The 16,438-nt window shown below is 37.8% G+C and overlaps 1 protein-coding gene across 1 annotated transcript; it reads left to right on the top strand.

Annotated features, from left to right (window-relative positions):
• Positions 1–8,942: 8,942 nt before the first annotated feature.
• On the top strand, positions 8,943–11,279 carry LOC126702678 (uncharacterized). The gene is made up of 3 exons (XM_050401495.1): positions 8,943–9,252; positions 9,600–9,743; positions 10,944–11,279. The coding sequence occupies exons 1-3, from the start codon at positions 9,067–9,069 to the stop codon at positions 11,085–11,087; spliced, it is 474 nt and encodes a 157-aa protein (XP_050257452.1). The 5' UTR covers positions 8,943–9,066; the 3' UTR covers positions 11,088–11,279.
• Positions 11,280–16,438: the final 5,159 nt, after the last annotated feature.

The following is a 16,438-nucleotide window of genomic DNA, read 5'->3' on the forward strand; positions in this document are numbered from 1 at the left end:
ATGGCCAGGCAAGATGGGCGAGGATCCCACGAGGAGAAATTAGAGTTTATATTGCACATATCATAGAGAAAAAGGTCACACTTGGAGTAGCTGGTGAAAGCGAGGCATCTTAAGGAATTTCTGGTTAGTCAAGAAGGGGTGAATACGGGCCAAAGCTTGGGGAGTTGGGCCACCAACATGCTTCCACCACCCCTTAGAATCATTGAGGTCGTTCACGCAGTCTCTAGGGGAGTTAGCATGAGTCATCGGAAGGGTGTGTTGAATGTTGTGACCCCACCAGAGGTAGACATTATGAGTCAACCAGAGAAGAGGCTTAGAAAAACCTCGGTCCCGATCATGTTCAGCGAAGAAGACTTAGAGGGAACATCTCAACCACATGACGTCGCTTTGGTGGTGACCTCGAGGATCGGGGGATTCCTAGTTAAGAGAGTGTTAGTGGACCAAGGTAGTGGAGTGAAGATCATGTGCCCCAACCTTTACAAGGGGTTGGGATTTAGATAGGATGATTTGAGTAAATATGACACCCCTTTGGTTGGGTTTGACAGGAAAGTGGTAATACCCGAGGGACAAATAAAACTCCCCGTAGTGACTGAAGGAAAAGAGGTTGAAGTGAACTTTATTGTAGTTATTGCTTTCTCACTGTATACTGCGATCTTGGGGCAACCCTGGATTCATGTTATGGGGGCAATACCTTCTATGTTGCATTAGAAGATCTAATTTCCGTTTGAGAATGGGATCGCAGTGGTGTGCGTCGACCAAAAGGTAGCAAGATAGTGCCTCATAGTTGCCATAAACCATGAGAACAAGCAAAAGGATCAGGTTGGAATCGAACAGTTATAGCAATTACAGGATGTTGAGAGTAACTCGAGGGTAAACATTACAGAGGAATTAATTTGGGTACAAATTTTACCTTACATTGATAGGTACTTTAGGGTAGGAAAAAAATGCAATTAGAAGATCAGGTAGAGATCCTCTTAGAGTTGGTGCAGAATTTGGACGTATTTACATGGAACCCATATGAAGTGCCGGGGGTGGAGCCGACCTTTATTACACATCGGTTGAATGTTAATCCTTCAGTCACACCGAAGAAGCAGAAACCCAGGAGATGGGCAAAACCTCATGTGGAAGCAGTAAAAGTGGAAGTGAAGAAGTTGAAGCAAGCGGGGGCTATTAAAGAGGTTTTCTTTCCCGAATGGTTGTCCAATACAGTTGTGGTTAAAAGTAAGAACGGTAAGTGGAGGGTTTGTGTTGATTTTACCGATCTTAACCAAGCGTGCCCAAAGGACTCCTTCCCTGTACCAAAAATAGATCAATTTGTGGATGCTACAATTGAACAGCAGAGGATGAGTTTCCTAGATGCTCTTCAGGGCTACCATCAGATCGCTCTAGCAACCGAGTATCAAGAAAAAACTTCCTTTATATCTCCCAAGGGTAACTATCATTATACGGTGATGCCTTTCGAATTAAAGAATGCAGGGGCAACGTACTAGCAAATGATGACCAAAATGTTCCAAGGCCAGATCGGCGAAACAGTGAAAGTCTATATTGATGACATGGTTGTGAAGAGCAAAAGAAAGGTGAAGCATGTCCTTAACTTGGTGGAAGTGTTCAAAATATTGAGACAACATAAGTTACGCCTCAATGCAGACAAATGCACTTTCGGCGTGGGGTTAGGAAAGTTTCTAGGTTATATGATAACTACGCGGGGAATAGAAGTCAACCCCGACCAAATTAAGACCATTCAACGACTCAAACCCCCCACTAAGTGTAGAAGCTCACAGGGATGGTTGTTGCTTTGAATAGATTCGTTTTAAAATCGATGGACAGATGCAAACCCTTCTTTCAGCTATTAAAGAAGTGGAAGGGCTTTTAGTGGACGGAGGAATGTGATGCAGCGTTCAAAAACTTGAAGTCTTATTTGACGATTCCTTTTGTCTTGTCTTGACCAAACCCCGTGGAAGATTGGTACATGTACCTAGCAATTTCCAACCACAGCGTGAGCTTGGTTTTGTTAAGACATCAGGAGGGGATTCAAAGGCCAATATATATTACCTTAGTAAAATGTTGGTGGACACTAAAACCAAATATTTGTTGCTAGAAAAAGTGGCGTTAGCTCTTATGCATGCTATAAGGAAGCTACCGCATTATTTCCAAGCACATATTGTATGGGTTCTTACTAAGCACTCCTTCCAGTCTCTTTTAAGGAGGTCAGATTTTACTAGAAGGATAGCTAAGTAGGGAACCAGGCTGGGAATGTTTGACATACGGTATAAACCTCGGAGCGCTATAAAGGGTCAGGTGTTGGCAAATTTCATTGCTGATTTCACCCCTAAGTCAAAAATCTCTGTTAAGGTAAGCTAGGTCATGTCCAGGAGGTGGTGCATATACGTGGATGGGGCATCTAATACAAAAGGATCGAGAGTCGAGATGGTAATGATATCCCCTGAAGGAGTTTGATTGGAAAAATCATTGAGGCTGGGTTTCCGTGCCTCCAATAACGAGGCCGAGTATGAAGCCTTCATTTTTGGCATCAAGGTTGCCCAACAGCTTGGGGCAGAAGAGGTGGAGATATTCTCGGACTCAAATTTGGTGGTAAGCCAAGTAGAGCTTTGAGGCAAGGGGAGTATACAGCAGTACTTAAAATCGTTTAAAGCTTTGCGGGCAGTTTTTTAGAAAGTGAGTGTGGTCAGAATACTGAGGATTCAAAATAGTCATACCTATTCTTTGGCAACCTTAGCCTCGTCATCAAACTAATGTGTGCCCTAAATGATCTTAGTGGAATTGCTGGAACAACCGAGCATAGAACAACCCATATTAATTGGGTCGACCTCGGTGCTGGGCCCGAGCTAGATGGATCCCTACATATCCTTTCTATCTAGTGGATCCTAACCCAACAATTCAAAGAGTCAGAGAAGATAAGGAGATCATCCCATTTTTGGCTGTCTGAAGGTAATAAGTTGTATTGGCGCTCGTTCAGAGGACCTTATCTACTTTGTCTTCGTCCAGAAAAAGTTACCGAGCTTTTAGCTAAGCTGCATGTAAGAATATGTGGAGGGTATTCATGAGGGAGGTCTTTAGCTCACTGAGCTATGACACAAGGTTTTTGATGGCTGAGCATGCAAAAAGATGTAGTGGATTATGTCAAAAGGTGTGACCGTTGTCAGAAACACGACCCGATCATTCACCAGCCAGAAGGAAATTTGAACCCAGTCACTAGTCCTTGGCCTTTTGCACAATGGGGTTTACATATAATAGGGTCATTCCCTCGAGCTACCGGGAATAGGTGGTTTGTATTGGTCACTACTGATTATTTCACGAAATGGGTGGAGGCAAAAGCTTTAGCGAATATCCAAGATGTAGACATGAAGAAATTTGTTTGGAAGAATATTGTCACAAGGTTTGGGGTACCTTGGGTACTTATTTCGAATAATGGATTACAATTTGATAGTAAAGCCTTCTGAGAGTATTGTAGCAATTTAGGGATAGTTAATCGATATTCTCCACCAGCTTACCCTCAAAGCAATGGACAAGCGGAAGCAACGAAAAAGTCAATAGTAAATGGCTTGAAAAAGAGGCTAGAAGGAGCAAAGGGAAACTGGGCCGAGGAGTTACCGAACGTTCTGTGGGCATACCGAACTACACTGAAGAGGTTGGTAGGTGAAACTCCGTTCTCTATAATGTACGGAGCAAAGGCTATGATACCGATTGAGATTAGCTTTTTGAGCATGAGAGTTGATAACTACGATCAAGGTGATAATGACACTCGATTGGTCGGGATCCTGGATTCATTGGAAGAAAAATGAGACATGGTGACCATTTGACTTGCTGATTATCAACAGAAGCTGGCTAAGGGATATAACATAGGAGTGAAGTCCAAAAAGTTTATGTTGGGTGACTTAATTCTGCGAAAGGTCATGGGGAGCATAAAGGACTGGAGTGCAGGAAAGCTCGCCCCAAATTGGGAGGGACCTTATCAGGTGATAGCCATAGCAGGGATGGGGGCTTATTACTTGGAAGACATGGAAGAACGATCTCTGCCCCAACCATGGAACGTTTTTAATCTCAACCAATGTGTAAATAAATCTTAAATGAAGAGTTCAGGACCGATGTTGTTTTACGTATTATTGCTTACCATTTACTAAAATTTTCTCTAAAGATAGAAGCATGGCCTCAACTTGACTCCGGTCACCGACCACGTGTAAACCTTATTAAAATTTCTTTAAGGATAGAAGCATGGCCTCAGCCTGACTCCGGTCACCGACCATGTGTAAACCTTATTAAAATTTATTTAAGGACAGAAACCGGGCCTCGAATTGACTCCGATCACCGACTAGGTGGAAACCTTAACAAGTTTTTACAGCGGTGGAAACTTCGATAAATTTTCAAAGTTCACAAAATTGGTCATGGTATAAACTTGGTCTTTGATCTCTAAACAATCAAAATGAACCTATCCCCGAGACGAAGGACTGGTTTTTAGCTTAAGTCTTCAATAAGAAAAATCTATGGCAAGTCCGCTACTTGGTCGGGGAATGTAAAATGCATTTTCTATATTACCGAATGGCGACACTTAAGAGAAACGAGCCATTGACATCAAATTATTTATTATGTTACCGAACGTTAACATTTAAGCAAATTCCAGCATTAACATCAAAATACCCGGTGATGTTACCGAACGATTAAACACTTCAGGAAAGTAAAGCGTAGGTGTTAACACATTTCATACCATCAGGATATGATAAAGAAAGATGAAAGATGAAGTAAAGAAAACTTAAAGCCATTAGTCTTAGATAAACTTAAAGAGATTCAATATACTGGTATTAATTTAGTTAGTCAAGTACATGGAGTTATTAACCAAAGTATAACAAAAAAAAAGGGAGAAGAAAAATAATACAAATACTAAAAGCAACATAATCTAAGTTCTCGGGTTCTCGGGAACTGTGGGGGTTATTGTGGGTGCTTCGTGGCTAGTTGGAGGATTAGTAGGTGGAGAATCAGAGCTGAGGACAAGTTGAGCAACATCCAGGGTTGATGTAGTAGTGGTTCTTAGGTTGTCATCATCGAGCACCACTACATGGGAGTCAATTTGCTGTGACAGCTCCCTAGTCTCCAGGCTCTTTGTACCTTCATCTTCATTATTGCTATCCTCACCCTGCTTTGAAGCTTGTTTCTCGATCTCGAGGTCCTTGGGCAGCGGGACTTGGTTAGCACTCCTGAAAGGGGAATTCTCAAGGAGTCCAACAGCATTAATCGCAACCATCCATCCCTCCATGAACTTGAACTTTCGAGCCTAAAAGACCATGGGACCAGCTTAGTTCTCAGCATCCCTAAAACCTTTGTTATAGGTCTGCTTTCGAGCCTTCTCCATGCCCTTCAAGTCCACGAGCTCCTTGTCCCAAGTAGAGAGGAGGCTTGCCGTCTCTGCAAGCTTAAGCTCGATCTCTTCGAGCTTCCCCTAAATATCACTAGCTTTCTGCTCAAACAACTCTAATGCCTTCTCCGCAGTAGTTACTCGACGCTTCATTACATTCAGCCCCAGCATTTTCTCCTACAGGCTTGCCTCGGTAACCTACTTAAAGGCCTTCTCTTTGTCAGCCTCCTTCATCATACCCCTTAGCTGACCCTTCACCACAGGGTCAATTGGGCAGCCTGAGACAACGACAAAACAAGACAGGCTCAGTTTAGCCCGATTGCTAACACTTATAAACAAAGATATATGTAAAGATAACAAAACGAGCCAAACTGACAAAATAGTAAAGGTTCAAACAAATAAAAGCTTACTGCTATATTATGTCGCTTCAGTTTAAGGATGAGGTCATCACCCTTGCAACTAGAGTAGTGCTTCAGGTTGGCAGGCAGTAGTAAGGCCTGCCTGAGGTTGTTAGACACTTTCCCCCCCTAAGCTGTTCCTCCACATTCGAACGTATAAATTGGAGGGCAAAACCTTGTCCCCCAGGTGAAAAAAGCACTCCCACCTAGCAGTAGAGCCCGAGGAGGCAGCGGCCACTTGAGAACCAATTATGACTAGTTGGTTCACGGGCCGTGTCTCTTGGGGCGTTTTGCCAGTCGGTTGAATGGTTGCCTGACCAGAGGCTGGGGTAAGGAGCTAGGTGGTAGTGGGAGTGCTGCTCTTGGTTGCAGTACCATTGGCACCTTTTTACCGCTTCCTTCATTGTTGGAAAGCAGGAGGTGTAGTTTGTTGGGGAGTGGGCCGAGCGACAGCTTGACCTCCTATGGATTGTGCAGCTGGAAACCAGCGATCCATAGCGATGGAGCGTTTCTGGACCATCTTTGCTATCAGGTTAGGTAGAACGGGCTTTTCAGGAATAGGCTCCTTAGTAATTGGATCCTCAACAGCTAGATCCTTGGTGGCAGGACCTTCCTCTGTAGGGTCTCCTAAAATGGGGGCTTCTACTGGAATGTGTACCGCTCAACCTTGAAAAACGGTATCTCCCGAACCGTCTTGTATGGGTTCAAGAGAATCATATCTGACCAATCAGGGACCTAAGTGTCTCGCTTCACCGGAAGTAAGCCCTTGCGGTAGGAATCCAAGCATCCGAATGTTGAGGTACGACAAAAGCAAGATGTTGACTGTTAAAGTGCTCAACGAGTGATGTTGACTGTTAAAGTGCTCAACGAGTCTTGGTAGCTTGAGTAGGAAGGTACAAAGCCCAAGATCAAGTGGGAAGCTCTTAACTACCCGTTGTAATGCATAAATATTTCTAAGTGGAGAATGAAGTTAAGCTCCTGAACTCGTACTAAGTTTATATCCAGTTGAAATTTCTTGAAACTACAATTGGAGATAGGGTACGAGTTAATGAGATACTAAAAATAATAATAATAATAATAATAATAATACATGTATACATGAAATAATAATGCAGCCAAAGGAGAGAAGGGGTGGGGAAGCACAACTCAGGTACGTCAAAGAGTCGGGAAAAGAAAATACCAACCTATTTGGTGAAGAGAGGTTGGGTAGGTTAGCTCGCCATTCAGCCAATTTCCACTAACTCTCACATACTCACCCGCCGAGTTCTTATTGGAGTTGGGGAGGTAGGATATCAACCTAACCATTGTGTTTCGAGTCTGAAGGTAAGACCCATGCTTTAGACTCCCTCAAATGGCGTATAGGAAATTAATATCATGGTGGGTAAGGTTAAGGCCATACAGTCGGTTAAGACGCCCCACACAGTTAACTACCCTATAAAAATTAGGCAAACACTGGTCAAGGCTAAGTTCGTAAAAGCTAAAGGTTCTAAGAACCAAGGGATCTACTGGGAACCTAACCCCACCCTCTAGTATGGACATTAAAGGGTAAAATACTACATGGGGGAGCCTCTAGTCTTCTATATCTCCCTCGTGACAATACGATATATCAACATCAAGAGGGATGTTGAACCTAACTCTAAAGGACTCTACGTCTACTCTAGTTTTCAAAAGGTAAGAAAAATCCATTTCTTTGAGCCTAACTAAGTTATGAGGAGATAGTTAGAGGGAAGAAGACTTAATTGAGTGACTTCTTGTAGAAGAGGATGGTCTTGGAGGGAGATTAAGGGCTTGGGAACAAGAGAAAGGCTATATTTTGAACTTAGAAGAAACTAAAGAAAACAAAAACGTGAATTGGGGGGGGGGGGGGGGAGGGAGGGGGGGTTATTTATAAGAATAAGGGTCATTAATTGTAACTGTCCAAAACCAATTAATGTGTACCATCATGTCTCTTCATGTATGCCTCGATAAGTGAAACGTCAGACCATCTGGACTGTCTGATGCCTTAGACTCTGCCACGTGCATAAAAGAAGCAAGTTGTCTTGTCCGTTACATTAATTAATCGATCGTTGGTCTTCCCGAGTAACCGTTATTTCTTTTGGAAAGGAAAGGAAAGACCCCTGACCACTGGGTAGGAAAACCCCAATCCCATCTCCACTTCGCGAAAATAGGATCATGGGGGGACACTATTGTAGAGGGTCGGGACCAAGTGACCTAGAACGGTCCATATGTAAGGGTTTAGGCCCAAGTGACCCAAAATAGCCCAGGTGACCCAGGGCGGTTTGGGTAGTTGAGGCCCACTGTCGTTGGGCCAAGACCTGTTCACTGGTGGATGTGCTAAGGTCTAGTCGCAATAATCGAGAAATGTACCACGTCAAGACCAGTGCAAACCGATGATCAAGAGAATTCAGTAAGTGGACAGGGCTGATTTAGGTCGGTAGCCGATCATAGTTAATGCCTTTGGGAAATCCTCCATCGAACACTATTTGGCGTCTAGATTACAAGAGTCAATCCACCACGAATAGCTGTTCCTTTATTGTTTATTAAAGGGTCCACAATACTTCTTGCATGCTTATTTTTATCCCTCCCGCCATTATGTTGGTCCAAATGCTAAAAGGATAAATAAGTCTACAATGATAATAATTTAAGTATATTAAAATAAAAGTAAAAAGATAGAAATTTTTCAACAAAAAAGAAGAAGATAGAAAATGGTGAATGGTAGGTGATAAAGTGATGTCAATAATGGACTTATATGAAAATTAATAAAAACATTGAAAAAAAAAATTGTTGTAAAAATCATCATGTATATAGTATGATTGGTGTTAAAAAAAGGAGGAAAATATGAAAAAGAAAAAAGAAATCAAAACAAAACAAACAGGTCTATGATGATAGAGACGCCAATGAAAAAAGTGTGAAAAACATCTAGAAGAGTTATTTATGATAAGTACTATATATATATATATATATATATATATATATATATATACAATATTTTTACAATATCTTAGGTGATAAATTGTTACTTGATCTAATTTAAATTCTTATTTAAATTACAAATATTCTAAGCATTAAATTTTTATTATTTATTGGTGAGAAAGTTTTTTGCTAAACTTATTGCGGAGAGAAAATTTTTTTTTTTTTTTTTTTTTGAGAAACTATTGCGGTGAGAAAATTGTAGACACATTTCTGGTGCATATAGACAAATACTAACGTGGAAGATTTTGGTTTGATCAGGGAAGTCAAAATAGCAAGTTTATTAGTCCAGCGAATTGGAATTGATTGAATCAAAAAAGTTGAAGGAAAATGGATTTGGAATCGGTGAGGAGATACTTGGAGAAAGGAGGAGGTGAGGATGAAGACAAGAACGCATCCACGATCAATGGATTGCCTCTCAGGTTCTTTGAGCGCTTCATCATGCAAGACCTTCGTGTCGATCTCATTGAACCTGGTCGTCTCATCTGTACCTTCAAACTCCCACAGCGTTTACTGGTTCTTACTCTTCTTCTTAAAACCCATTTCTCTATCTCTCTCTCTCTCTCTCTCTCTCTTTATAGCATTCACATTCTCTAGTTATTGAGTAATTCAACGCCGACCCATTTCATTGTATGACAAAACACGTACAACCTTAGTTTCTGTATGTGAAAAATTATTCAAAATTAGACCATTGATTGCTGAAAAAATTTGGGAACAATAACAGAAAATGGAGGGTCTATTCTAACCCAATTATATGTATTCTTTAATCTTTATGTGGGGGGCATAATATTTTTTTATTTATTTATGAGAAAACTGTTTCTGATAATGGGTTTTCTTGTTTTGGTGACTATGTTGTTGTGAAGAACGCTGGTAATTTTTTACATGGTGGAGCGACGGCAACGCTGGTGGACTTGGTTGGTTCAGCTGTGATATTCAGTGTTGGAGCTCCAGCTACCGGAGTTTCGGTGGAGATTAATGTTTCATACTTGGATGCTGCTTATGCTGATGTGAGATCTCCTACTCTAGTTCTTGTAAATCTCGTCTTTTATTATTCTACTTGTCTCAAAGAGCCTTGTATGGTTGACACTTGTTTTCAATGGAGATATCAACGATTCAAATTCCTTCTCTGCTATTCTACCCTTTTTTTTTTTTTTAACCTTTATAAGTTCAATTGGGTATTTATTAGAAAAACTGGTTGGTGATTAGGTTGAATGTTTGCCATTTTTTCCTCAGTATATCTAGGGCTATAAACGACCTGAACGGAGTAGTAAGAGTTCAGGACTGTTCATTTAATTTTATTTCAAACATGAGCTAAGCTTGACCTTTTCAACTAGCTAAATTACATGTTCAAATTTTTTTGTTTGTTTTTATTTTATTTTTTTGTTTTTGTTTTTGTTTTTGTTGAACAAGCTTGAGCTTGTTCATGAGCTACTTGATTAACTTATTCTTTTCCCATGTATAGTAAACACCATTACCAGTTTAGTCTTCATCACACTTGATTTACCAGGCATTTGCCCATTCTCTTTATTTATCTCTATTTTCTTCCTTGACATTTGAAGACTTTATTTGTAAAAGTGGAAACTGTTCTCTAATATTGATTAAAATTGGAAGTTGTCTGAATCACTTTTATTTCATATACTTGTTTAAGATATTGATTTTGAAATGAAAGCTTAGTTTCTTAAAAGCTATAGGGATCTCCTAGCGAGCTTAAGAATCTATGGCAAGAGATGTTCTTAAGCAAATTTGGGATGCAAAAGAACAATCAAGGTTTCATCCCTCCTTCGGAGTGACACAACATATCCCTGGAAATTCATTTCTTTAATTCTCTGATGTTTCTTCTCTTATAAATAAATTTCCCTCTTAAGTGATTCTGGACTAGTGATTGCCAAGTTGTCAAGTCTGTTTACTCTTACTTTTTCCAACTTAATGCTTTCAGTGTTGATAATGCTCCCCTCCAACGAAAGTCTCCAGTATTTACATGGTAGAAGGAAGAATTAAGCTTAAGTAAAATTGTGTGTATAGTAATACATATTTGCAAAGACTTATATATAATTTGCGCTGTCAAATCCAAAACAATACACTGGCATGATCTAGTCTTTACTACTGGAATGACCATGAGTACATTATTAACCTTGGTTTTCTTGCAGCAACTCATTTATGCATGGTATTTAATGTATTCGTGCTAACATCTTTTCTTGGTAATGCAGGAGGAAATTGAGATAGAAGCTAGGGTCTTACGTGTTGGGAAGGCTATTGGTGTTGTCAGTGTTGAGTTCAGGAAGAAGGAGACTGGCAAAATTATTGCTCAGGGCCGTCATACCAAGTACCTTCCTGTTGCTAGTAAGATGTGAACATGCTTCTAATTTGTCGCTCATTTGAATATTTTTTACTTGTCTTCCTTTGTAAACCAAATAATGTATATTTCATATTTATTGACAGAATATGCCTATAGCATGAGTAAAACAGTTGTCACATGCATGAGATGCTCAATTGGTTCTCCCGTTAGACTGATGTTAGATATGGAAACTTTATGTTCCCTTTCCTGTTTTTGGCAGTTCACTTGCATGGAATTATTGAATTGGAGTAAGATGCAATTACAACCCTCTAATTTTGACACACCCCTTGTGTTTCTGAAAGCTCTTGTAGATCCTTCCATTTAACTTCCCATACATAACTGGACACTTTTATCTGTTCAATGTTATATCTTGAATTTTTGAAACATAAAAATGAGAAAATTGGACTTTTCACACTTGGTCTTCGTAGTGGAGGGCTTATTGTGGCTTGTGATGTTGGCCACTTCCCTTCCTGCCACCTTTATTTATCTGCTCTTACCCTTCAATGCTGCCACCAGTTTCCACAAACTCAAAGCCTTAAAGATCATTGAATCACAGTGCAATGATTCAAACCTATAACCATTACTTTCTGTCATCTGCAACAACCTTTGAAGAAGCCACAGGGCTACTCATCCCAAAAACACCACAATCACCATGGTGATTCACAACTTCTGTTGCCATAAAATTCTGATGTTGTGAATTAAAAAATTTGATCAAATTATGTGAAATTATACATGATATCAGACAAATGTGGGACTTCATTTGATCAAAATGGGTGTTATTGGAGGCATCAACAATAGAGAATACAAACTTGGTTGATTGCCCGCGGATATATGGTGAATGTGGGTTAAATTTTCAAGGTATAGAGTTAGGTGGCTTTGAGGCCCACCAACAGGCAGATGTGTGATTATAGTGAATAAGCATTATGATGGGAATGGGATGGGGCTGTTGGGGTTTATATTTCTTGGGAGATGTTCAGAGAAGGAGAATCCTCAAAACCACAACTCAAACAAGGTTTGACTGCTAATGGAGGTTTTGATCTCCACTGTGGGAAGCATGACATAACAAAGTGAGTCTCATCACATTTGTAAAATTACTCATATAGTCGATGTTAGAGTGGCAGTGTTGCAGAGCATCGCCATGATTTTTTTTTTTTTTTTCTTTTTTTTAACTTATTTTTATCTAACTATAGTTGTGAGAATTTATTGGTTTATTTTAGCATTTTTCATTTTTAGTCATATCTTAGTTTCACAAAACATAGATTTGACTTGTAGAATTGGATAGAAAGTGTTCAATTATGTATTTTCCTCAAGGCATCCTGATGGAAATTAAATTGAAGAAACTATTAAAAAGAACTCAAAACTATAAGGGGCGTGATTAGGAAAATTGAAAGTCTAAGGGTTCTATTAAAATCTAGTCAAAGTAGAGGGGTTAATATTTCCAGAAAACGTTTGCATAATGTTATATATTGTACTGTGACTGCATACTTTTCTTGCAAACAAATCCAATAAGATTTTTATTCTAAATATTGTTGGAGCTTATTATCAAAATATGTGTAACACTACACCGAGGACATGTGAAGACATAGCAAGGTTAAATCATTAAGTGATGATTAATTACTTAATTAAGGTGAACAATCAATCAGTCCATTAGATCCATTGTCCATCATCATTCCCAAATCCTCTCCAAGTTTATTTTGCTTCTCTTGGTTCTCCTTCCTTTCCATTCCTCCATTGCCCTTCCTCGTCATTTTAGCAAATTCCCCATAATCTATTTGTCCATCCTGAAACACAACTATTTTAGTTAAAAGCAGTTTGCCGAATCAAACCACCTTATGAACTTGGCTATAGATAGAATCAAACAACCTTACTAACCTTATATTGAAACATTATTTAGGGTTGTTGTCTTGTTGGCATTGTGCAGCTGTGATGCTTTGAATTACTTAAAATTGTGCTCAATTAAATTTGATATAAAGCTATTTTTTTCTTTGAAAAATAACAAATAAATAAATAATTAGAAAATATAAGCACATGGGGGACGAATGTGATGGTCAAACATAAATGGACAACCGTGGGTTCCAATTAACTCAATAGATGAGGTTTCTTATTGTTGAATGAGGAAAGGAACATGTGTTTGAATCTACCTATACTAAAATAAAACTCATTGATTTTTTGGTCTAATAATAAATAAATAAACAATCATGTAGAGTGGATGCTATAAATTTCAAATGCTAGTTGTATCTTTAAAAAAAGAAATGATCAAGCTTATGTTATCTTGCTCAATTTCTTTGATCATTTCCTCATCCGTGGTTATGCACCGCTACCATCCTCGTCAGAAAGGGAGAATGCTGATAATACATTCTCCTCTGTCTCTAGTTTATTCAAATGAATAGTGCCAACTAGAAATTCTCAATAATCAGAGACTGTTTGGTTTGATGAGTTTTGAGTTATATAACTTAGTTTTTATCACTCAAAACTCAAAAAACGTGAGCTCCGCTTAAATGTAAGTTATTTGGTGGTTTTATTGTAAATATGCCTGTCAAACACGGAAAGGTGACTATTTGTCCGTGTCAATTTCAGATGACTAGGAGAAAATCATAGCATACAAACTATAGTAGATCATATTGATGAAGGAGACATTTTTCTTATGGCATCCATAAGATCCTTGATTTCATTCAGACTCAAAAAGTTCAGAAGTCACTTGCTTTAAAACCGTTTCTTTAGTTCATCCAATGTTATGGTTCCACTGTTGTTACTGTCTATTGTTTTAAACAGCTCTTTCAAATCACCTATTTTCTCTTCGGAAAGCCTCTCAGCTATGACCTACAAAATCGACGATGAAATTTAGAGCTCAATTTGCTTATAAAATTGTCACCACCACAATAAATATTAGGCCTAGGTACAATAGTTCAACGAGGACCTGTAAACATAAGAGGAACAGTAATTCAGCTTGAATACACTCATAAATTTTTTTACAGTATCTATTTTAACGATTTGGAAAAGAAATTGAAAGATGATATAGAATTCTGGTTTCCCTTCTCCTTCACACACCATTTTTAATGATTTAAATTATTCAGGGATTTTGTTTAAGCCGCCTGTAATAAGATTATCTAGCTCCCACAGAAAAGGAAATAAATAATTACAGAAAAAACATATAGGATTCAACATTTAAATAATGGTGAAATTATATGTAAAATTAACCATTAACAAATGGTTAAAGTTTTGACATAGAAATAATTACAGCAAAAACATATTGGATTCAAACATTTAAATAATCGTGAAATTATATGTAAAATTAACTATTAACAAATGGTTTTGACATAGATACGTGAAAGGATTAATATTATGTTACAAATAAGTGTTTATACTCATTTTTGCAAATTTGTATTCATGAGTCTATGAGGAGAAAGCCCAAGAAACCCTAAGCCCTCGTTTGGAAGGAGAGAATAGAATGAAATGAAAAGAAATAGAGAAAATAATTTTAGAATATTCTCTCATTATCTTATTTGAAAGTTTTAACAGATGGAATGAAAAATCTATTCCCTTGTTTGAGAGTTTAAGTGGGAGGAAATAGAATAAGTAGGAAGGAACACTCATTCCTCTCTATTTCCTTAAAATCTCAAATTTTCATTCCCCCCGAAATTAGGAAGAATTGGAGGGAATGAAATTAGAATTTAATGAATTTTTTTACTAAAACTCCCAAAAATACCCCTATATACTCAATCCCTTATTTTAAAATAATGGTCTAATAGTAATATTGTCATAAAATGATTCCATTCATTTCCCTCTATATTACTCCCAAATAAGGTTACTAGCTTTCGTTTGCGAGTTTATAAGGGAATGGAATTGAATGATTATGAGAGAATGGAAAAAAATGAAATGTATTAAAGTAAGGGGAAAAGAAAGGAAAAAAAATAGAATGGAATGGAATTAAGTAACCTTGATTGGATGTTTTTAGATAAAGAATGAAAATTAATGGAATGTATGTAAGCTTATTTGGGAATAATAAAGAGTGAATGAAATGAAATCATTTTATGACAATATTACTATTAGACCCATATTTTAAAATAAAGGGTTGAATATATAGAGGTATTTTGGGAGTTTTAGTAAAAAATTCATTAAATCTAATTTCATTCCCTCTCATTCATACCAATTTTAGGGGGAATGAAAATTTGAGGTTTTAAGGGAATAGAGAGGAATAAGTGTTTCCTTTTACCCATTCAATTCCCTCTTACTTAAACTCTCAAACAAGGGAATGAACTTTCCATTCCCTTCATTAAAACTCCCAAACAAGGGAATGGAAGAATATTCCAAAATTATTCTTTTCTTTCATTTTCATTACATTCCATTTCCTCTTTTCAAACGAGGGTTTGCATTCCATTCATTTACATTTCTTTCTATTCTTTTATTTTAAAACATCCAAACAAAGGTACTTAATTCCATTCTATTCCTTTCTTTTCCATTCCTTTTCTTTGCTTAAATACATTCCATTCCATTCCCTTATAAACTCCCAAAAAAATAGCAATCGGGTTGTATTCTCAAAGGCTCAAAGAGAAGAGAATGCACAAATAGGGCCAAAACAATGGCTTAAAAATGAAGAATATTTTTTAGAATGGAGAATAAAGTCCAAGATAGGTTCATGGACCCCTTTTGGGAGAGGATTAATAAAAGGCCTTCTTGAAATAATAACATTGAGAATAGAGAATAAAGCCCAAAGTATGCCCATGAGCACCTTTGGGAGATGAGTAATAGGAGGCCCTTCTTGAGGAGTAAAATGGGTATTAGAATAGCCCAAAGGTGGAGAAATAAAATAGAGCCCAATAAGTGAGGCCCAGCATAATTAAATAAATAAAGAGAAAATAAAGCAAAAATTGGTCAACGGGCCCAATCCAATATGAAAGAAAGCCCATGATGCCCTTGTATAAAGGGATAAGGATGAATTCTGATTCTGCATAGGTAAAACCATTATTGTCAAATCGTGAATCATACGTGAATCGATTTTTTATTTTTCTGTATCGTGTATCATATCGAATCATGTATCATAAGATACACAAACACCTAGTAAAATTATAAAATAATTATAGATATACATATATAAAAGGTATATTAATTATAAATTCGAAATATATTCAACTAATGACCAATTTAATCATTACTTTTGTAATAAAATTTAACAAAGTTAACTAAATAATCAAATTAACTTATGTTTATAACATGCACATTCGAATTGATTAAACTTAGAAGTAATACATGATATATGAATCAAAATATTAATATCTTTTCATCATCTTGGCTAATCAACTCCATCTAAGTCAATGTTATCATCATGTTCAGCATTTTGCAAAATTATTTTTTCATAGACATTTTCTT

Source organism: Quercus robur, chromosome 10 (genome assembly GCF_932294415.1).
Source record: "Quercus robur chromosome 10, dhQueRobu3.1, whole genome shotgun sequence".
Classification (NCBI taxonomy): Eukaryota; Viridiplantae; Streptophyta; class Magnoliopsida; order Fagales; family Fagaceae; genus Quercus; species Quercus robur.